At 41.6% G+C, this 22,732-nt stretch overlaps 1 protein-coding gene, 2 long non-coding RNA genes and 2 pseudogenes across 3 annotated transcripts; 2 read left to right on the top strand and 3 right to left on the bottom strand.

Moving 5' to 3' along the window:
- Nucleotides 1–1,453: 1,453 nt before the first annotated feature.
- LOC121840559 lies at nt 1,454–2,901 on the bottom strand (annotated as a pseudogene).
- A 246-nt stretch (nt 2,902–3,147) lies between these two features.
- On the top strand, nt 3,148–4,019 carry LOC121840558 (annotated as a pseudogene).
- A 1,553-nt stretch (nt 4,020–5,572) lies between these two features.
- Nucleotides 5,573–6,680, top strand: LOC121840604 (trypsin-3-like). The gene is made up of 4 exons (XM_042304888.1): nt 5,573–5,648; nt 5,767–6,020; nt 6,158–6,294; nt 6,449–6,680. The coding sequence occupies exons 2-4, from the start codon at nt 5,771–5,773 to the stop codon at nt 6,596–6,598; spliced, it is 537 nt and encodes a 178-aa protein (XP_042160822.1). The 5' UTR covers nt 5,573–5,648; nt 5,767–5,770; the 3' UTR covers nt 6,599–6,680.
- Nucleotides 6,681–11,698: 5,018 nt separating this feature from the next.
- LOC121840605 lies at nt 11,699–13,377 on the bottom strand. Its single transcript, XR_006079735.1, has 3 exons — nt 13,262–13,377; nt 12,729–13,001; nt 11,699–12,565 (listed from the first exon to the last, which is right to left on the bottom strand). It is a non-coding gene; the product is annotated as an uncharacterized LOC121840605 (long non-coding RNA).
- Nucleotides 13,378–13,472: 95 nt separating this feature from the next.
- Nucleotides 13,473–14,931, bottom strand: LOC112246961. Its single transcript, XR_002952988.2, has 3 exons — nt 14,673–14,931; nt 14,023–14,098; nt 13,473–13,845 (listed from the first exon to the last, which is right to left on the bottom strand). It is a non-coding gene; the product is annotated as an uncharacterized LOC112246961 (long non-coding RNA).
- Between the last annotated feature and the right edge of the window lie 7,801 nt (nt 14,932–22,732).

Raw genomic sequence — 22,732 nt, 5'->3', positions numbered from 1 at the left:
TTTGAGTTTTGATGCGGTCTTTGCCCGACAGGGATGTTAGGATACATTATCCTGTATGAGCTTCTGTGTCCCGAATACATTACTTTATTACAGGTGTCTAGCTCATGTAGCAGCAGTGTGTAGGAGGAAGGCTCCTAGTGTGAAGTGTGCAGAAGGACATGTGACAAAGGAATGTAGTTGTGGAAAGTAGTGGTATGTGTTAATTGTGTGGTGTCTATGGGGCTGGGGATTAGAAATGTCCCATGCGAGAGGCAGGTTGAGGTTTCAGGGTTAGAGTAGTGCAGAAGTTATCATATACTGAGGCAGTGCGGAAGATGGGTCAAGGGGAGGGATCCTGAGAGGAGTGGTGTGAGTTGTAGATCTGTACCAGTACAGAGGGATAGGCCAACAAGTGATGTTTCAGTAAAATTGGATTTGTAGCATTTTATAGCAATGGTTATCAACTGTACTGCAGGGACGGAACGTAAGTCACAGAAAATTGAGGTAGTGGTGGCAGCTGCAGAGAGGTATTTGGGTGTGTGAGACTTGACATCAGAGTTACAGGGTGTGTTAAGTGGTGTCCCATCCTTTCAGGTTGTTGGCCTGAGGTAGGACTAAATATATTTAAATTGTGGAGTATGGTGGTGGTATTTGAGTGTAGTGTTAGATGGTAGGGTATTTTATTTGTTTTTCAAGAAAAGTATAAGGGTTGGACTCCAGTATGTAGTTGCAGTAATGCAACATCTTTTGGATGCCAACCTCGTTAAACCTCATCGAAGAGGCATTTGCCATTTGAAGTTCACCAATTTAAGTCAGCAGACAAACGAACACAAACCTTTATTCATTAACTGTCTTAGCTGAATAGCTACACATTTAGGTTAATTGTATGCATATTGTCAAAATATTCTACTAAATTTTTAAAAATTCAGCACTTTATTCAACCAGGTAGGCCAGTTGAGAACAAGTTCTCATTTACAACTGCGACCTGGCCAAGATAAAGCGAAGCAGTGCGAAACAAAACAACAGTTACACATGGGATAAACAAACATACAGTCAATAACACAATAGAAAAATATATATACAGTGTGTGCAAATGTAGTAAGATTAGGGAAGTAAGGCAATAAATAGGCCATAGTGGCAGCTGAAAGACTAAATTTGGGTAAGTTCCATTAACCTAAGAAGCGATGAACAAAAGTATTTTCTACTCATGTCTATTGCAGTTGCTAGTTCACAAGTCATCATATTTCCACTGACAGAAGTTCATTCACATGTCATCAAGTTTCCAGGAAACAGCTTACCAGCTAACAGTGCATTTTAGCATGGAGAGGAAACGGATAGGACAGTGGACAATCAGCATTGAACCGATTTAGTTGTTGTCTGCAACTCATGCTTTACAAGTTAGACATAATAAGCACTAGCCAGATACCCGTTTCATACTTTCCTAAAAGCACATATTGCACTCATAGTAATGCACTTTAAAGAATGGTGTTTTTATTTTCTCATACCAGTTATCATGAGTCTCTTCCAGTCTAAATCAATTAGTTGGAGGACATGGTGCTGCTTATCCAGGAGTTGCAGATCTTAGTCTGGGCACAACTGTAACCCCAGGACACAGCACCCTGCAGCTGCCCATTGCCCACCACGGTCTCCCTGGAAGAAGGGCAAGTGAAAGGTGTTTAGAGGTGCATCTTTCAAGTATTGGTTGATGCTGGTTAATCACAACAGATGAGAGCTTTTAACAAATCAAATAAAAGGACAACGGTAGAAATGTGCTATGAATTCAGCTCTGGTTACCTGGCAAGACTCCTTGCCTCCATCCATGAATCCAGCGCAGAACATGTTGGAAGTGATCTGTCCATGGTAGGTGCTATTACAGCTGCTGCTGCTCAGCATGGGAGATCCAGGCAGAACAGTGGGTTGGGAGTAGAAGGCAAAACAGGATAGTATGTCAAACATTCTCCCTTTGGTTCTGAGTGGTCAGTGATATCATTTGTAATTGGTTTGATAAACAACAAATACCAAAAGTATTTCTGGGCATATTGTTGATGCTACTCACAGCCTCTGCTGGGTAGGTTGCCCCATACAGTAGGTGCCAGAGCTGGCATAGCGGCAGGGCATGACCACAGTGCACATGTAGCTGTTCAGGGAGGCAGGCTTGTTCAGCTTCAGGTCATTGTCAGTTTGCGGCTGGCTGTAACTGGGTGCATGATGACCTTCCCTGAGTTGAACAGCTCAGTGCCCTCGTGGACAATGTTGTGTGGTCACCTAGACACCTGAATGTGGCTGGGAAGGGTTAATCAGATGTACAAATACAGTTTAATGTCAAACATACTGTAGATGTTTTGAAGAAAGTTTCATCACATATGACTTGTAGCAGTGAGCAGCAGACACCACCCATGTGCTGGAGATCAGGGAGCCACCACAGAAGTGGTAACCAGACTGCAGTGATGCCTGGTAGGAAGCAGAGTTCTTTCTGCAATCATACCCTCCAACAATCTTGTCATCCTCAATTGTCAGGACAGTGACTGAAATACAGACAGAAAGAATCAGTGTGAAATTGCATGGAAATACAACTCATGCAAACAGAGAGTGCCTGTGTTCAGTAAATATTCACTATTCAGAGTATTATCACAGGATGGACACCAATGCGAACTTAAACAATTTCTCTCAACAAGTAAAGCAAGGACTGACACGCAACGAGCAAACAGAGCCAGGAGAATAGCATTAGCATGATTGTGTTTTTAAGCTGCTACACAGGACTCAATCACGAAGACAAACTTATTATATACCCACTTCACCGGCCACATTATCTGATCTTCTCAAGGATTTGCACTTCTGTGAACAGTAGGCCTATATCTGATGCTCAGACATTACCCTACCTGGGAAAGAATTATGTCCACCTGAAGTGACAAGCATCAGCATTTTTCTTATTCTTATTTTCATACACACAACTTAGGTGGCAGCTTAGTTGTATATTTTGCAACACTTTTAACAATTGCATGGTGGGTGGTTCTGTTGTCATTTCCTTTCTCACAGGTGTAAAAAAAAAAACTTCCTGTTCCTAGGGTCTTAAACCCAGTACAGTGCAGTCACAGAGCAGCAGAGACCTATTAGAATACAGTGTAGGTAATAGTTGAATTGGAATGATGGAGGAAAAGAACATGATTGTCTGAGTGTATCATTGACAACACAAAATGCATTAAAAGGGAGGAACAAGACTGGCGATTCTGATGAGTGGACTACAGTCATATGTCAGTGCAGAGACCCTGAAAGGACATGATTCTGGAACCAAGACAGAAGACACCACACCAAAGTAGACCTGGAGAAAGTAACTACGGCTCTGAGGGCTCGATGGGGAGATGTTCCAGAGTTGCTGCAGCGTGTCTGGGCCTGCTGTGCCTTCTACTACTGGCTGGGATCATGGTGCTGTTTGTCTACTATAATGGAGTCACTGTCCGTTTGGAGGAGAGGTTGTTAGTTTATAGAACCAGCAACAACAACCTGACTGAACAGAGACGAGCTACAGGTCCAAACAAAAACCTGGATGAAGAAAAGGCCGATCTAAAGAGAAGGTACAATATGCTGAATCAAACCTGCCTTGAAGCATGGAAGAAGTTTGGTTCCAGTTTGTACCCACATCTCTGACAGGACTGAATCCCTGGGATGAGAGCAGACAGAACTGTCCTGGGATGAGAGCAGACAGACCTGAATCCTGGGATGAGAGCAGAACAGAATTCATCTGTAATCCTGGATTAGACTGACAGAGCAGACAGAACTTGAATCCTGGATGAGAGCACTAATGACAGAACTGAATCCTGGGGATGAGCCAAAGAACTGCCTCTATCGACTCTACTGAGGACTGTGCTGAGGTTAACACCTTCAATGACCCAGAGAAAAACTGGAATGATCTCAGGTGTAGTGAACGGCGGCACTGGATTTGCGAGAAATTGGCTGATCAGTAGCTCAACTTGGTACATGCTTCAGATAAACACGCACAAACACACCTACATGTCACACACCACCTGTAAGACTGAAACAATTCCCCATGACATCATAATCTCACTGAGCTTAAACAGTACCAACTGTTCATGTCCAGACTAAACATCTATTATATTTATTGTGTTTACATTGTACCAAACATATTAACCTTGTTATGTTTATTTTTGTCATGTCTGCCATGTTTTTCCTGTAATGCCAAGAAAAATTACTAATGCAGAGCATTACATTATTCTATTTAATTTATATAGATTATAGTCACAATCTAAAAATAATTTCCTGTCCCTGAATATTGAAAAAGAAAGCCTTTCATGAATTTATATCCAATCAAATACATTCTGAAAATGTACAAATGATGAGTGACATTCTGCTGTATTTGTAACACCATCTATCATACTTTACCGCATCTATAGGTATTTCTGAGGTGAATAAACCATTTAAAAAAAAAATAATAATAATTTTTTAATTTTACCTTTATTTAACTAGGCAAGTCAGTTAAGAACAAAAACATATTACATTACAACAATTAGATATCATGATCATATGATTAATGTTGTTATACATTCCATGTTGTTATACTGTTTTTTATATCAAAGAAACAGGCTCCGTAACAAACAGCCTATATTGATAAATGAAGCCGAGGAACCCTTAGACACACTCTCCTTTCTGACCAATACTCGAAACCAGTTGCAAAATGCCAGGCTTACTTCAAATGCTAGGTCATGAAACGCCCCCTTGTGGCCTCATAGTGAATCTATTTTGGAGAAAGTATGTAACACAAAAACCAAGCACTGTATGAATATACATTTCTATATTGCTTCAATGAGGAGTCAGAAAAAGGGAAAATGTCTATTCAGTTAAACATTCTAGGAATTTACATAGGGATGTAAGATAATGCCGTTAAGCAGACATCCTCATTTGAGGAGCCTCGTTAGCCATATGTCCGTTCACACGCAAGTTACTGTTTGACAGGTACCGATGGAAATGTATACATGTATGTCCTTGAGACTGACCAATGGTAGAGGACTGACAGTGGCTCAGTGCCAAGGCAAAAACAGACAACCATGAAGGTCATTATTCTTCTTCTCGCTCTGTTCGCTGTGGCATGTGAGTACCGGTTTGTTCAACATGAAAGAATAAGTGGGTCAAAATCTTGGCGACGGCATGAAAATAAACTGGATTAAGCTATAACTATACATGTATAGCTATACTATAAGCTATAACTATACATGTATAGCTATACTATAAGCTATAACTATACATGTATAGCTATACTATAAGCTATAACTATATAAGTATACTATAAGCTATAACTATACATATATAACTATATAAGTATACTATAAGCTATAACTATACATATATAACTATATAAGTATACTATAAGCTATAACTATACATGTATAACTATACTATAAGCTATACATGTATAACTATACTATAATACACCGTTTGAAAAGTTTGGTACATTTGACCTTTTTCTTTACAAAGATTTCTCCTTTACATCCCACTCAGTCGCTGCCCCCCATTGAGGATGACAAGATTGTCGGAGGGTATGAGTGCAGAAAGAACTCTGCATCCTACCAGGCATCACTGAAGTCTGGCTACCACTTCTGTGGTGGCTCCCTGATCTCCAGCACATGGGTGGTGTCTGCTGCTCACTGCTACAAGTCATATGTGACTGATGAAACTTTCTTCAAAAAACATTTACCAAAGCCATCTACAGTATGTTTGACATGAAACTGTATTTGTCTGAGTACATCTGATTAACCCTCCCCTCTCTCTCCCCAGCCGCATGCAGGTGCGTCTGGGTGAGCACGACATTACCGTCAACGAGGGCACTGAGCAGTTCATCGACTCGGTAAAGGTCATCATGCACCCCAGTTACAACAGCCGCAACCTGGAAAACGACATCATGCTGATCAAGCTGAGCAGGCCCACCTCCCTGAACAGCTATGTGAGCACTGTGGCTCTGCACTCCAGCTGTGCCAACTCTGGCACCAGCTGTCTGGTCTCTGGCTGGGGCAACCTATCCGGCAGCAGCAGTGAGTAGCATTAACAATATGCCCACAAAGACTTTTGGTATTCATTGTTTCTCAAACTGATGATAAATTATATCTCTGACCACTCAGAACCAAAGAAAGAATGATCGAGAGACTAATCCTCTTCTGCCCATCTCTAGGCAACTATCTCGACACTCTGAGGTGCCTGGATCCCCCCATCCTGAGCAGCAGCAGCTGCAACAGCGCCTATCCTGGACAGATCACCTCCAACATGTTCTGTGCTGGCTTCATGGAGGGAGGCAAGGACTCTTGCCAGGTAAGCTGAGTTGAAGCACTTCCACTGATCCAATAAGAGAGTTAATGAAAATACGATTCTAGAATTCCCAAAAACCATCCTTCAACCTAGATTGACTGATACCCTGAAACAAATCTGCTCACCTTTAATTTCTGTCTCCCCATATCTCTATTAGGGAGATTCCGGTAGCCCCGTGGTGTGCAATGGTCAGCTGCAGGGTGTTGTGTCCTGGGGTTACGGCTGTGCCCAGAGGAACAAGCCTGGTGTCTACACCAAGGTCTGCAACTACAAATCCTGGATCAGCAGCACCATGTCCTCCAACTAATTGATCTAGACATATTCTCTAAGACAGAAATACATGATAACAACAATGGTCATGAGAAAATAAATTATATTTTACTTTTAAACACGGTCTTCTGTTATTTTTTCACTAACTGTTCTAGAGGAACATACCCTATATATACAAAAGTATGTGGACACCCATTCAAATGAGTGGATTTGGCTATTTCAGTCACACCCATTGCTGCGAGTACACAGCCATGCAATCTCCATAGACAAACATTGGCAGTAGAATTGCCTTGCTGAAAAGCTCAGTGACTTAAGGTAGCACTGTCATTGGATGCTACTTTCCAACAAGTCAGTTTGTCAAATTTCTTCCCTGCTTCCCCGGTCAACTGTGCTGTTATTGTGAAGTGCAAACGTCTAGGAGCAACAACCGCTCAGCCGCGAAGTGGTAGGCCACACAAGCTCTGGACAGCCGAGTGCTGAAGTGCGTAGCGTGTAAAAATGGTGTGTCCTTGGTTGCAACTAGAACATGGGTTCATGAAATTGTGAATCTCAAGCAAATATCTGTCAGTCTCACAGACCGTTAATGAACATAAATACATTGAGCATCTCCTGGCATCCACACATGGCCTACAAGCCACTGATGCAGACTTTTAGAACATCTACTTTTTAAAAGGTCTAAAATCCATGTAATATAGCCTACACCATCATAATAAATCCATTATTTATTTTAGACAGATCAAAAGAAACATGATATGAAGAAAATGTAGTCTATTTCAGAACAACAGAATAGCATTTTTCTTGTTATGTTCGGCCCTGATCTGGCTATGCCATATGGCTGTAGGCCACTAGTTCATTTAACAGGCAAGATTTGCTTCAAATTCCGTATCATTATTTTATAGTATGAAGAATACAATTGGACATAGCTGAATAAATATATTTTCTCCAAACAATTTGAGGAGTGCACACATTTTGTGTTGAGAGCGGTTAACAAAGAAACAGCTACTCCTATATGCTTCATTTAGAGTTATGTAACTTCACTTGGGTTGTGTTTTGATTTGTAATACATTCTTGGCTGCATGATGCAACTAATGATGATTTGAAAAAAAGTCACATGAAAGGCATGAGCTCTACTTTGTTGTTTTTTTGCATAGGTTGTACACACTTCATCAGTCTGATTCACAATTTGAAGAGCCTTGAAAACCCCAGCTGCATCCCCTTTCTATGGCTGTAATGCCCCCTAAAAATTCTTTTTGCGGCCAGTGACTGTTGTGCCCTTGGGCTGAATACAATAATTACAATTCCCTTCTCCCGGCTGCGTGTCGAAGCACCTCTCACTCACATGGCTCGCAGTCACGTGATTGGGTCTTTCTCACAGGCTACAAGTGAAGACAGACAACTGCACACATTCTTATCCAATTCCGAGGCGCATGTTGAAGATATTGGAAGAACTGTCTGCATTTACTTTTCGTCAGCCAACAAGATGAGTAGGCCTAACAAATGACTATCCGCCGTAGTACAAAAAGTTGACCTACTTTATTCTGTGCGAGAAATAAATATTCCAAACATAGTCTGGGACATTTGTGGGATGCGATAGATCCCAAATTAATACCATTTCTAGCATAAAAAAAATCTGTTTTAAGCAATGACCCTGACGGAACAGATGAGAAATGTTTGCTTAAACCGGTTGATAAACTGTTAGGCTATTTCTTCACATTATAAGCCCAGCAATGCGCACACGGCAGAATGCTAAAAGCGCAAATGTTCCATTAGCAGGAAAACACCATTCTCAAAAGTGACCACAAATGAGATTATGCATTTAATGCTTTTATTATGAAGGTGCATTTATTGTGAAAATTACCTGCCACAAACTTGAAACTCAAGCTCTGCACACAGTATGTATGCCAGTTAGGCTTTAAACCCATTGTAAAGCGGATTAATGTGATTAATTTTAAGCAGTTATTTGGCCACTTTAGTTGTGATACAAACCTTATCATAGCATATAGGCCAGGCTACATGAGGTGTGCAGCTATGATTTGAAAAAAGTAGCACCAAAAAAAAATAAGCAAGCGCTGTTTGCCTTAAACTGGGCATAATTCACAAGTGATAATATATCACTCACAAGTGACAGGCTGATATTGTCACCAATCACACTATTATTGATTTAATATTGTCTTTACATACAGTGCCTTTGGAAAGTATTCAGACCCCTTGACTTTTTCAACATTTTGTTACGTTAGATCTTTATTCTAAAAAATGATTAAATGGCTTTTTTTCCTCATCCACACAACACTCCATAATGACAAAGCAAAAACAGGTTTTTTAGAAATGTTTGCAAATTTATAAAAAAAATAAACACTGAAATATGACATTCACATAAGTATTCAGACCCTTTACTCAGTACTTTGTTGAAGCACCTTTGGCAGTGATTACAGCCTCGAGTCTTCTTGGGTATGACGCTACAAGCTTGGCACACCTGTATTTGGGGAGTTTCTCCCATTCTTCTCTGCAGATCCTCTAAAGCTCTGTCAGGGTGGATGTGTAGGGTTGCTGCACAGCTATTTTCAGGTCTCTCCAAAGATGTTCGATCGGGTTCAAGTCTGGGCAACTCAAGTACATTGAGACTTGATCCAAAGCCACTCCTGCGTTGTCTTGCCTGTGTGCTTAGGGTTGTTGTCCTGTTGGTAGGTGAACCTTCACCCCCAGTTTGAGGTCCTGAGGGCTCTGGAGCAGGTTTTCATCAAGGATCTCTGTACATTGCTCCGTCTGGCCCCTCTACCATAAAGGCCTGATTGGTGGAGTGCTGCAGAGATGGCTGTCCTTCTGGAAGATTCTCCCATCTCCACAGAGGAACTCTGTAGCTCTGACAGAGTGACCATCGGGTTCTTGGTCACCTCCCTGACCAAGGACCTTCTCCCCCGATTGCTCAGTTTGGCCGGGTGGCCAGGAAGTCTTGGTGGTTCAAAACATCCTCCATTTAAGAATGATGGAGGCCACTGTGTTCTTGGGGACCTTCAATGCTGCAGCCATGTTTTGGTACCCTTCATGTCTGTGCCTCGACACAATCCAGTCCCGGAGCTCTACGGACAATTCCTTCGACCTCATGGCTTGGTTTTTGCTCTGACATGCACTGTCAACTTTAGGACATTATATAGACAGGTGTGTGCCTTTCAAAGTCATGTCCAATCAATTGAATTTATCACAGGTGGACACCAAACAAGTTGTAGAAACATCTCAAGGATGATCAATGGAAACAGGATGCACTGGAGCTCAATTTTGAATCTCATAGCAAAGGGTCTGAATACTTACTTACATAAGGCATTTCTGTTTACATTTGCATTACCTTTGCAAAAAAATTCTAAAAACTTGTTTTCGCTTTATGGGGTATTGTGTGTAGATTGCTGAGGATAAGTTATTTTTAAAATCCATTTTAGAATAAGGCTGTAAAGTTACAAATTGTGGAAAAAGTAAAGGGGTCTGAATACTTTTCTGAAGGCACTGTATACTAAATAACATATGTGTGAAATGTGTTTTGGTTTATATTGGACCATTATCATGTAACTGTCTCAAAACAGGGTTTGCAGAAAAAAATACATGTAATCTATGCACTTAAATCGTGAATGGAGGACGCTTTTCTTGTGGTTCATTTTCATTCCAGCCAGATAGGCTATACTCCTGTTTTAAAGAGAAGCACGAATAATAGGAAAGTTGAGAAATAGATAGTAGGCCTAGCCTGTTGAAAGCTGATGGGATCCTCCTCTTTCAATTGCACCACAACATGATCATGAGCTCTCATTAAGTGTTTGATCAATTTTTGCATAGCCTATAGAAATGTTGCAGCAACATGATGCTCATGGGCTCTCATTAAGTGTTTGATTAGATTTTTTATCACATTTGCATTGATGTCAGAGTGACCTAGAGACAAATAGAAAATGGCATACAAAGGCAGCATACAAAAGCAGCAGATTTGGTTCATTTTAGACTACACAAGCTGACAAACGATCAATGCAGCATCAGAGCTTGAGTTGAAGTTTAAGTTAAAAGATCCAGGCAACCTGACAATAAATGGTCACCTCTCCTAGGGAGGTGACGAATTTGACGGTGCCAGCCTCATGACCATGTGTGCCTGTAATACTGTCACCTTGTCAGAACTAGTTGCAACACTCACTACCGAGTTCCAAATTGCTTCTGGAAGCAACATCAGCACAAGAACGGTTCATTGAGAGCTTCATGGCATGGGTTTCCATGGCCGAGCAGCCATACACAAGCCTAAGATAACCATGTACAATGCCAAGCGTCAGCTTGAGAGGTGTAAAGCTCGCCACCATTGGATTTGGAGCAGTGGGAAAACATTCTCTGGAGTGATGAATCACGCTTCACCATCTGGCAGTCCGATGGATGAATCTGGGTTTGGCAGATGCCAGGAGAACGCTACCTGCACCAATGCATAGTGCCAATTGTAAAGTGTGGTGGAGGAGGAATAATGGTTATTCATGGTTTGTGCTAGGCCCATTAGTTCAAGTGAAGGGAAATCTTACCTCTACAGCATACAATGACATTCTTGACGATTCAGTGCTTCCAACTTTGTGGCAACAGTTCGGGGAAGGCCCTTTCCTGTTTCAGCATTACAATGCCACCGTCCACAAAGCGAGGTCCATACAGAAATGGTTTGTTGAGGTGATTGTGGGCTTGACTGGGCCTGCTAGAGCATAACCTCAACCCCATGGAAGACACTTTTAGGATGAATTGGAACTCGGACTGTAGAGCAGATCCTGTCCTTTAACATCAGTACCAGACCTCACTAATGCTCGTGGCTGAATGGAAGCAATGTTCCAACATCTAATGGAAAGCCTTCCCAAAAGAGTGGAGGCTGTTATAGCAGTAAAGGGAGGACCAATTCCATATTAATATCCATGATTTTGGATGAGATGTTCGATGAGCAGGTGTTCACATACTTTTTTTCATGTAGTTTACATGCCATAGTACAGACATTATTGCTATCAAAATGATGAAATGCTGGTTTGGTCTGTTTTCATCTTAAATCAGGGTACAGGATAATTTTTTTTTTTTTAATGTGAATCTCTAATAAATATGGTCAGGCTTTTATTTTGAAAACTACTCCATTTTGACACGGGTGCTTTTCAAGTTGTTAGAGCCGGGACGATACCAGTATTGTGGCAACGAAACAAAACACAAAGTGGATTTAACTTCTTTGGGGAAACAGCCTTGAAGTTGGAAACAAACATCGTTATGTTTTCATCCAGAATCACTTATTTATTTTCAAAGCTATAGCTTGGAAAATAAAAAGGAACAAAGAGTAAAGTCTGCCTCGCGTTTTCATTTTTGGCATGGAAAAAAATATTGCAATACTGGTATTGTCACAGCCCTAAAAGAGATATTAATTCAAAATAGATTTAGTGAAGATTCTGTTTCTTGTTGGAGAAAGTTGGCATAAGGGTTGACACTAAGACCTACAATGAAATTATAGGATAAATCTCATAAGTGACATGTAATTTCTTCGTTAAACAACTTTATAAATAGTTAGTCAAGGCACTCCTGGAAAACAATCATATATATAGATCACTCCAACTTACCTCTTGTCCTCTTCATCTTGGTATCTATGCTCCCAGAACCATCCTCTCTCAGCTGGCGTGTGCCTCGGTGCAGTGTTTGGTCAGGGTGCTTTCCTGTATGAATCTCTCTCCACAGGAGGAGCAGCGATAGGGTCGTAGTTGACCCCTGGCAGGTCTAGAAGTCAGGTAGGCATTCCCTGGTGAAGTAGGTGTCGACAGGGATGGGGGGTGCTTGGCCGTCATGTGACGTTCCCAGGTTCGAGGGTCATTGAAGATGATATGACAGTGCTCACAGCTCATTGGACCAGCTCTGTTTTTTTCATTGTCTATACCTGAAATAACATGCCGACACGGTGAAAGATCTGTCGATGTGTCCTTGAGCAAGACAGTTGACCCCTATTTTCTCCAGGGGTGCCGTACTACTATGGCTGACCCTGTAAAATAACACATTTCACTGCACATATTCGGTGTGTGATAATAGAATCATTGTAATATTTTTTATAAAACACAGAAAATAAAGAATTATAAAACATGTGAAAACTGAAAGAAATAATAAGTACATAGACTGTATTAAAAACATTATAAAATTCTATATACCCTCAGCCTCTCCTCCATCTGTTCTTTCTTGGAGAGAGTCTTCTGGTCCAGTAGGGGGCAGATTCCACTTGCTGTGGGTGCGTTGGTGAGCTGAGAGCAGGCGGGAGGAGGGGAATGTTCGGTCGCAGACACAGCAGGCAAACACTGTGCGACCTCTGAGATGTCTCTCATACTTCACTGGGTGCTTGAAGCGTAAATACCTCTCTTCTGTCTCTGCATCCTGAAAGGTCATGAAACACTGGTGGCACTGAGGAGACTGGGGAGGCTGGGCTACTAGAAGAGAAAGCAATTAGACAGGGTCAGGTGAACCAGTGGATACACAAGTGATGTGGTGATTTGCTGCAAAGAGGAAAGATTGTCAAATACAGGTAAATATTGAGTCATTGAAAAGAGAAAATAACAAGATGCATATCATATCTAGATCAGAATAATTGTATTCAAGACACAAGTTCACAGACTTCCAAGTACCTTGCAAATGAGAGGTGAATCCATAGCCTAAACAAGAGGAAATACTAATAAAGAACCAGCCTTACCTGAAACTCAGGTTGAATCAATAGAGATTACTGCAGTGCTTCCCTCCGCTTCCTCTCTCACCACCCTGTCCTCCTCATCCTCCCAGTTCCTCTCCTCTCCGTGCTGTCTCTCCCGGTGGCTTCTGAGTGCCGCAGGTTGCAGAAGCTCTGGCTGCAGTCATGGCACTGCTGTCGTTCAGCCACAGTCCCTTGGCCCGGCGGAGTGTGAGCACTTGTGGGAGGACAGCATGCACAGGCTCTTGAGCGTCCGTCCACAGACCCCACAGACGTACTGGGACTGGCCCATGTGACTGCGCTTGTGCATGATGAAGGCGTGGAGGAAGCGGTCGCCACACACTGGGCACTGGAACTCCAGTTTGACCTTGTGGCCGTGGGCAACCCGGTCCTCCCCCGCGATGCCAGAACAACAGTGTCCCGTCAGCTGCCAGGAGGAACTGAAGCAGCGCTGACACAGTCTGCAGCACCAACTGGAGTCTGACCCAGAGACATCCTCAGTCTTAACAGCAGACCAGCACCTCTCCTGTCTTCCCTTCCTTCTCTGTTTCTTCCAGGGTGTGTTTCCTCAGGGAGTTGGTCATCTGGAGCTGAAGCTCAACCGTGATTTAGTGGGATAGCAGGAGCGAAGGAAGAAAATGTGTTGAGAATCAAGGTTGAAAATAAGAGACTAATATATTGTATCGTGTTGTAAAATGATCAATACTACAATTCAGTTTCTGTGCAAGTGTTGGCTTGCAGGCTCCTAAACCCTTATTTGGACCCACCTGTAGTGCCTTGTTCTAGGCCCTCTTCTTGCTCCTGTTTGATGAGCGTGTCAGATGACAGTGGACCATTGGACATCTGCTCTATATGGGGCGGCAGGGTAGCCTAGTGGTTAGAGCGTTGAACTAGTAACCGGAAGGCTGCAAGTTCAAACCCCCGAGCTGCCCCTGAACAGGCAGTTAACCCACTGTTCCTAGGTCGTCATTGAAAATAAGAATTTGTTCATAACTGACTTGCCTGGTTAAATAAAAATATGGTCTTGTTTAACAATGACCATCAGCATGTCACCATCCAATGTCCCTCCTTTACCACATACTGTCTCCATCCTATTGTATTCTTTGAGATTAGTAGGCACATCAATAGGGCATGATTAAAAAGAAATGGCTTGAACATTTGGTCCTCATTGCTAAGGCTTATTATAAACAGTCTGTCAGCTGTAGAATCATACTCTGGTCACCGATCAGACTACTTTTCCAGCATGGTTAAATAACATGTGTGTAATTTCTTCAGTATATAGCCTTCGCAGTAAAGATAACATATTTTGATCAAAACAGAACACCTTCACGCAGGATAACTCGGTAACTAATTGGTGCAAGATTTCATGGATAGAATATGTCTGTGAACGTTAATAACCTCAAATTCTGTCGCCTACCTTGCTTGCTCCTCAATATTCAATGGATCCTCTGTTCCTTGCGGTTTATTGCAATGGTGTCAAATATTTCAACGATACGGGTAAACTCTTGCTTGCAGAAGAATACACATATTTACATTATAACTAAATTATATGCATCTTTTTCATGTTTGATGTCAACCGGTGCGCATCCGATAGAATTGCGAATACATTTTTTTTCACCGCAAAGTTTTGACCGTGGCGTGACTGATTTACTGCCGCACATTTGGATCACGCCCCATTGTCGTCTGTAACCGTAATAAACTATTAGCGGCGCCTCCCATTATAATAACGCTTTGTTACAATTTTACACTATACATAAGGGCGCCAAAAAAATGGAATTCCTAAATAGTAATTACATTTAGTAACAATTGAAATTAGCCTCACACATGTTCTTAAAATTAAAATGGAGTCCATAACACATGAATCTGAATTCAAAGTTAGTCTTGCAAAATTTTGAACCGTTTCATTGACTCCCTATCATCTGGGGAAAATTAGTTTGTTCTCCACAGTGAGCAAACTACAAAACCATTCAATAGTTCCATGAGAGCAGTGCCTTTAAAGGGCTTTCGACAACAAAATCATTCGAACCAGCATGTGAATCCCACACGATGTGTCCTGTATGCTTACATATGTACTTGTGCTAGGCAATATGTTTGCAATTAAATAAGCACAACATTAGAAAGGTGGCTTTTATTTTTGTCTGACACATTAATAACTGAGTGAAACTGGAAAGTAAAATATACAGTATGTAAACAGCTGTCAGTTCATCAGCAACAGAACAAGAACTGCTTTTTCTAAACAAAATAACTTTCTGTAAACATGAGGAATGTTGTACAATGGTTAAAAAGCGACTAGAGTACTGGCAGTGAAAATATTATTTTTGCATAAGTTACAAATGAACACAACCACAGAATAAAAGACTAACATGCAAAACATGAGGTTTATAATTTTCTTTTAAATAAATGGACAGAATTAAAATAGATGTTAATCACTTGTATTGGTAGCCTAAATTACATAAATCATCAGTTGAGAATCAGAGTCTGACAGGAAGAGGTTAACAATGACATTGTCATACCTCTTAATGTTCCATGATCAAGCATTGTAATTTACAGTCAAACTTCCATTGAAAAATAGATTGCAGGCCATGATCTGTCCTCGTCTCAAAACCTGCTAAAACTACTGAAGTGTATAAAAGCACTGACCATCTTTTCAGATTAAGGGACACTTGCCAACGAAAAATAAAATACTGTCAATTTAAAATTGATCATAGTGTAAGTAATTCAAATAACAACCAAAAGTAATCAGCTTCCCTAATGACCAACAAGCAACCAGAGTAACAATCTCCATTCAACAGAATATTCACTCAAACACATCAATACAACAACCTCTTATGTGTTAAAAATGCCACTGTTGGTTGACGTATGAGTAATTTCTAAACTGATAGAGGTAAACCTCTGAGAAAGAGATGGGGGGATAACGTGCCTTTGGGATAGAAAAAGGTTCCTCATTTTCACTTCTTACACCTCTCCCCTTGCATGCTGCAAATAATGCTCATAGAGTTGTGAGACAGCAGGAAACTGAACACCACACTCCGCACAATCCAAACCTCTCATTGTCGCCTTGTCCTCCTTGGATCTAGCAGCACGTTTAGTCGCATTCCCATAAATTCTACTCCGCTTCCTGTTTACATTCCCATCTTTTCTGTTAGGGTATGGAATGGTCTTTACCTGTGAGTACAGTGGCGATAGAGGGCTTGTGAGCGGCTGGGTGGAGTCATAAGACCGGAGGCCTGGTTGGAAACCTGGGTGTTGCATTGGGGGAGGCACAGGTATAAGGGGTGACAGTGAATGTAGTAGGTCTGAATGATTGGAAAAGTAATGAAGGAGATGTGAACCTCGTGGGTGGTTTGCTTGAAGAGGCGGAGAAGGGTAGTAGGTATGGTGGAGTTCCTGATGGGAGTGTGTTATGCCACTGTTCATGTGAGGGTCAAATCCATTCATGTTGGAAGGTACACCATGTTCATGTGTCGAGGGAGAGTAATCATAGTGTCGTCCTGTACCAACATACTATGGTCACCTGGTGAGGGAATGGCAAAGCTGATGATTGAAAAGCAAATCTAGTGTCCTGAAGCTGGTGTTGCACTCCTCACATTGATAAGGCAAGGCACTGCTGCTGTTCAAGTCCTTGGAGAGTTTTGTTTGGTCTCTCATCGATCCACTGGTACTCAGGGTGTTCTAAAGCATGTGCCGCTTGTAGGGCCCAACGAAGCGGAAACCTTGGCGACACTTTGGACATGAGAACCGTCCTAGTTTCTGTTCCTGTGGACTCGCTGGTGAAGCCAAAGCTTTTCCAGCTTTCCAGGGTCTTTCCACAGCAGTCACAGGTGTAGCTCTGACTGTGGGCATGAGTTAGCATGTGGGCTGGGAGTCTTTCCTGTGTGTCTGAAAAGTCTTCCACAACGTGGGCAGAAGTACTTCCTCGGGTCAGATTTACGATCTAGACTGTTCAACTTTGATACAAGTGGGGTGAGATTGTTTTAGGTATAATGCATGTTTGGAAGGGGCGCAGAGTTGTAGCAATGGCTTTTATTGGGATGTGTTTGTGATGACAGATGACCACTTTGTTTTTGCTGTGGGTAGGTTCACAGTTCAGCAATGAGGCAGAGGAAGCTGAACTCTGTCCAAGGTTCTGAAATGGGTGACTATCAGCAGCTGCAGGAAATACTAATTGGGTGACTGGTGAATGACTCTTGACACTCTGGTTTGCTGCGAGTTTGCTGATTAGGGGCTCTAGGTTTCAAATCCTAAATTCAGATTTGGATGTCATCTTCTCCCCCTAACTTTGGTGCAATATTGGTGGTGCTCTTCAAATTCTGACATCACACTAAACAGCTGGTCACAGAATAAACAGCGAAAGAGCTTCACATCAGCATGGGTTTTCAGGTGGGTTTGTACTGACGCCTCTGAACAAATCTCTCTTCGCAGATGTGGCATGTGTAAAAGATATGAAAGGCTTCTTCCGCTCCTCTGTCATTACTCTCCCTCAGACCCTTGCAGGGATGTTTTTTTGCAGACGACAACTGCGTGAAACTCTTTCCACACCATGTGCAGTTGTAAGGCTTAATGGACCAGTGTGTCACCTCATGAATACGACTGATGAAGAGGCGATTACTAAAGGCTTTTCCCACATACTTTACAGATATGGTTTTTCCCTGTGTGCATACGTATATGAACCTGCAGACCAGACCAAAGGGAACACTTTCCCACAAATGTGGCATTTGAGTATCCCCTCCTCCCTTTTCTCCTTTCTTTCAGAGAAACAAGGGGTGTATGAGTGGCCTCATTTCTGTTATCCTTCGTTTTTACTCTCAGGCTCAGAGTCCTGGTTCGTCTTCTCTGAGTGCCACTTCAATACGAGCAAGCAATTCCTCTGAATTACTGAACTTCATTTTGCAATATGGACACTTCAGAGGCTGACAGCGCTTGTTATGTTTCTTGACATGACTTTTTAAGTTAGATAGCTGGGCAAAGTCTTGGTCACAATCAATGCACTTATAGGGCCTTTCGCCTGTATGAGTGCGTAGATGGACGGTATATACAGACACAAAATCAAAAATGGCGTCCATACTCTCACGTTTTTCCTGCCTTTGGTCTCCCTTTGGTCACCCCTAGCCTTGGACAACTGCTTGTTGGGTTATATTCAGTTTCACGCCACATAATCTCTCTCTTTCTTGATTTTCTTACTTGTAAATTCTTCACCTTGTACGACATCTGATTTGAAAAGGACTCATACGACATAGTTTCTAATATGTTTACATCAGTGACGATAGGATTTTGGTGACTCTCAAGCAAAATCTTAAATCCTTCATCTGTTGACTTTACTTCCATTTTGAAAAGCTGTCATTTGTGTTGCCCTCATACTCCCCAGCTGACTCGCCACAGTCCATCTCCTTTCCAACATCACCATTTGCCTTCATCACGACCTGCTTTGACATGGTGTCTGGATCTCTCTGTGAGGTCACACTTTGGAGTCTACCTCTAGCATCAATGAACCTTTTCCTCTTTCCTTTTGTATTTAGTTTTTCCAAAAACGAACCGGGATGGCTTTCTGGGAGCAGTGCCAGCAGTTCACTCTGCGTTTGTCAACTTTGAGTGGCTTTGAATTCAGTGCCTTCACAACTAGTATTACAGGGCTCAACCTTCACACTGGTGTCAGTTTGGCATTGAAAAGACATGAGACAATTTGACTGTGTCAGGAAATTAAAATCCCCCAGCTCTATTTCAATATCCTCACACTTCACATTAGAGATCATGTCAAAGTCCCACTTGACCTACCTCTGAGAATCAACGCGACTAAGCGACACAGACACATGCCTTTGCTATATAATCTGAACGTCAGTCTCAATCTTCTGATGTTGTGGTGTAATATCCTGAGAATTCACAGATGCTGTAATAGAACATGATTTTCTCTGTGATTTTCTCTGTGCTAACGCAAACTGCCTCACGAGTGTTGTTTTCTTTGGTGGTCGTCCTACTCTGTGTTTAGGCTCAACAGGAGTTTCCTCAGGCTGATGACCAATGTTTCCCTCTCCTTTCCTTTCCAGATAGCATCTCATCAGGTTCCTTTTTAATTACAATGTTTTCTTCTGTTACATGGGATTGTTGCACTGAAATAGTGTTCATGGTTCTTCCTGGTCGTTTCTTGGTCGACCCTTTGGTCGTCCCTTTTTCCTTTTGGTTCCAAGGGTGAGATAGCCACAGGGCTGGATTCAGCTGGTTGATGGTCTTAGGGACAAGTCAGAACAGACACCGCTGTATTGCTTGGTTCACAGTTTAGAGTATTGCTTTTGTTTCAATAGCTCTGAGAGATGTGTCATCCCTGTTTTCTACACAGTTTGTAGTAAAAGGAAATAGCATTCGCTCTGTCAGACATTGTTTCACTCCAATCCTTTGATTCTGCAGTGCTCAGATGAGAAGAACTCTCCACTGTTTGTAGCACAGTATGCAGCATCTTTGCCTTCTTGTGAGCGACCCCGTTTCCTAACAACATCTACTGCTGCTGGCCTTGTTACACCCACCAGCTCTTTTGTGATACAGTTCAATGTTTGCTCACTCCCAGTAAGTGATAAATGCACTTCAGGATTGGCACTTTCACATTGAGTTCTAGCATGACCAGTAGCAGGTGAATTAACATGCATTTTCTCCATATTTGCCTGGGTCTTTGTGAAGCTTTCTTCTGTGATTAATGTCACCAGAGTTTACCTTTCTGGAATTAGGATGGACAACCGTAAAACAGGTGTACCTGGTAGTGACCGTGTCAGAGGGTTCAGCTACCACTTTGTTCTGTTGGCTTTTACTTTCTCTCTGTAGTTGGAGTCTTTGTAAGGGCTCCTTCATTGGGGGCATGTTATGGCAGTTGTCAACCTCCTTGCTGATCTTCTCTTCAGATGGCTGTAAAACATATATATATATATTAAAAAAAAGGGTATAATGCGTTAATACTTTTCTTTTGCGCCGGTCTTAGCTTTCATAATCAAATATAGAAACACAACTCAGCACATACGCACAAATATATGGGTATATTGTATCAGATACAGTTCTAGACATGAAAATACCCTGAAAGGGGACACATTAGAACAGTAGCATCTCCATTGCCAGTATCAGCAGTTACAGGTTTCTCGTTAGTCAGGGCAGGCAAGGGTTTAGAGGGGTTGCTATGGGCAGCAGATAAGGCTGACACGTTTCCTCATCACGACTCCTCTACTGAAGCGAAATTTTACTTCCCATGTCAGTCAGTCTCTTGCTCTGTTATCAAACCAAACATAGGGGAAGAGAATTTCATTAAATCTAGATTCAGGGATGGAGTTTTCTAGCCTGGGATACAAGTAACAAGATGCTACTATTTCCAACATGCATTAGTGACTTTCTTATGCTATTTTTTTAATACTTGTCTTTATTTTTAGGTGTCTCTGGGACTGATGAGGAAAAGATAAATGTTCAACGTAGATCCTTCCAATAATAACAGCCCAGGCAAGAACGATCATCCAGCTTTTGTTCAAATCACGTGTCTCCTCTTCAACCACAAACTAGTCAGGTAACCCCCCACCACTGTCCCCAGGTACCTAAACAGAAGAAACAGAGGTTTGAGCCACGTGATTCTACATCATAACATTGAAAACTGTCTTGGTTTAACGAACTAACGGTCATGTTATGTTGTATTTTGAGTTTACTTCCCCTTTGCACGCAGAAATGTTAGTCTTTCTAGGGCCCCTAACAACACAATCCCCCCACCCCGTGGGGCCCCTGGCAAGAATGGCCAAGAACACCCCCTTCTATAGATTGGGACAAGACAGGGATGGGGCTGTGCCACTGACTTGAAATCATTTTTTTATAATAATTTAACAACCATATACCACTGGTCCCACTACATTTTGCATCTGTATTTTCGCACCAGATTTAGCAGCCTGGGCAACATTTTATCCCCATGCTGTCATTCAAATTGTCTCACCAAACAGCTTACATGCATTCACATACTCACACACTGATGTAGTGTTGTTCTTGTTGGGTTTAAATGTTGCACCCAGTGCTTCCATGTCTTGGAATCAAATTGATAGGTTCTAGGCACCACAACCCCTTGAGGCTGTCTGACATCCAGTGATCAACCAAAGTGAAAAGAACTAGCTACGGGAATTCCCAACAATCTATTCCTCTGTCCCTGTAGGCAGCTAGCTACAATGCCTTCACATTTTGTTCTATTAGAGTCAATTCAAAATAAAAAAAAAATGCTCACCCTTCACACCCCTAATGATAAAATAAAACATGTTTATTGAAAATGAAATACTGAATTTTTCAATTTATAATTATTCTAAAACCTGAGCCAAAACATATTAGAATCACCTTTGGAAGCGATTACAACTGTGAGTCATTCTGGGTAGAAGTCTCTGAGACGTGTGGACAAACTCATTCCATGGAGGGCCAAACGTCTGCAGGTTTTCAATCTTCATTGATTGATGAATTAAGGTCACAGATTAATAAAGAGCTCCTCACCTGGTTGTCGAGGACTTAATTGAAAGTAAAAAACAAAATCCAGCAGGCACTAGGACCTCCATGTGAATGAGCTTGACTCACCTGCTCAAGAACTTTGCACAGCTGGATTGTACAATATTTACAATTAAAATAATTATTCAGGCTCTGACATCTGACAAGATGATTGTTGATCAATGTTAGAGAGTCTATTTAAAGTCTTGCCATAGACTTTGCAGCCGATTTAAGTCAAAACTGTAACTAGGCCACTCAGGAACATTCAATGTCATCTTGATAAGCAACTTGTGTAGATTTGGCCTTGTGTTTTAGGTTATTGTCCTTCTGAAAGATTAATTTGTCTCCCAGTGTCTGTTGGAAAAGCAGACTGAACCAGGATTTCCTCTGGAGTTTGCCTGTGTTAACTCTATTCCATTTATTTTTATTAACATACAAAAAAAAAAACTCTAGTCCTGCCGGTGGCAAGCATACACATAACATGATGCAGCTACCGCCATGTTTGAAAATATGAAGAGTGGTACTCAGTGATGTATTGGATTTGCCCCAAACATAACACTGTATTTGGGACATAAAGTAAATTCTTTACATTTTTTGCAGTTTTACTTTAGTGCCTTATTGCAACTCTCATTTATGTTAATATTGGGGAGTAACTTACAATGTTGACCCAATCACAGCAATTATACTATGTTTTAATGTCACCATTGGCCTCATGTTGAAATCTCTGAGCAGTTTCCTCCTCTCCAGCAACTGGGAGTTATGAAGGACTTCTGGTCTCTTGTAGTGACTGGGTGTATTGATACACCATCCAGTGTTAATTAATAACTTCACCATTTTTACCCATCTACCAATAGATGAGGTTGTCATTCAAAAAAATATGTTAAACATTATTTTACAGAGTGAGTCATGCAACTTATGTGACTTAAGCACATTTTAACTCTGAACCTATTTAGGCTTTCCATCTGTGACAAAATCTCAATTGAATCTATTTTCAATGTAGGC

This window comes from Oncorhynchus tshawytscha, linkage group LG23 (assembly GCF_018296145.1).
Source record: "Oncorhynchus tshawytscha isolate Ot180627B linkage group LG23, Otsh_v2.0, whole genome shotgun sequence".
NCBI classification, from domain to species: domain Eukaryota; kingdom Metazoa; phylum Chordata; class Actinopteri; order Salmoniformes; family Salmonidae; genus Oncorhynchus; species Oncorhynchus tshawytscha.
This window is presented reverse-complemented; position numbering and strand designations above follow the sequence as displayed.

What these genes read in the sequence shown, in the direction of transcription:
- LOC121840604 (XM_042304888.1), top strand. Translation starts at nt 5,771, where the DNA reads ATGCAGGTGCGTCTGGGTGAGCACGACATTACCGTCAACGAGGGCACT. An exon ending in CAACCTATCCGGCAGCAGCA is followed by an intron (nt 6,021 to 6,157) that starts GTGAGTAGCATT and finishes GCCCATCTCTAG; the next exon opens with GCAACTATCTCGACACTCTG. An exon ending in GAGGCAAGGACTCTTGCCAG is followed by an intron (nt 6,295 to 6,448) that starts GTAAGCTGAGTT and finishes TATCTCTATTAG; the next exon opens with GGAGATTCCGGTAGCCCCGT.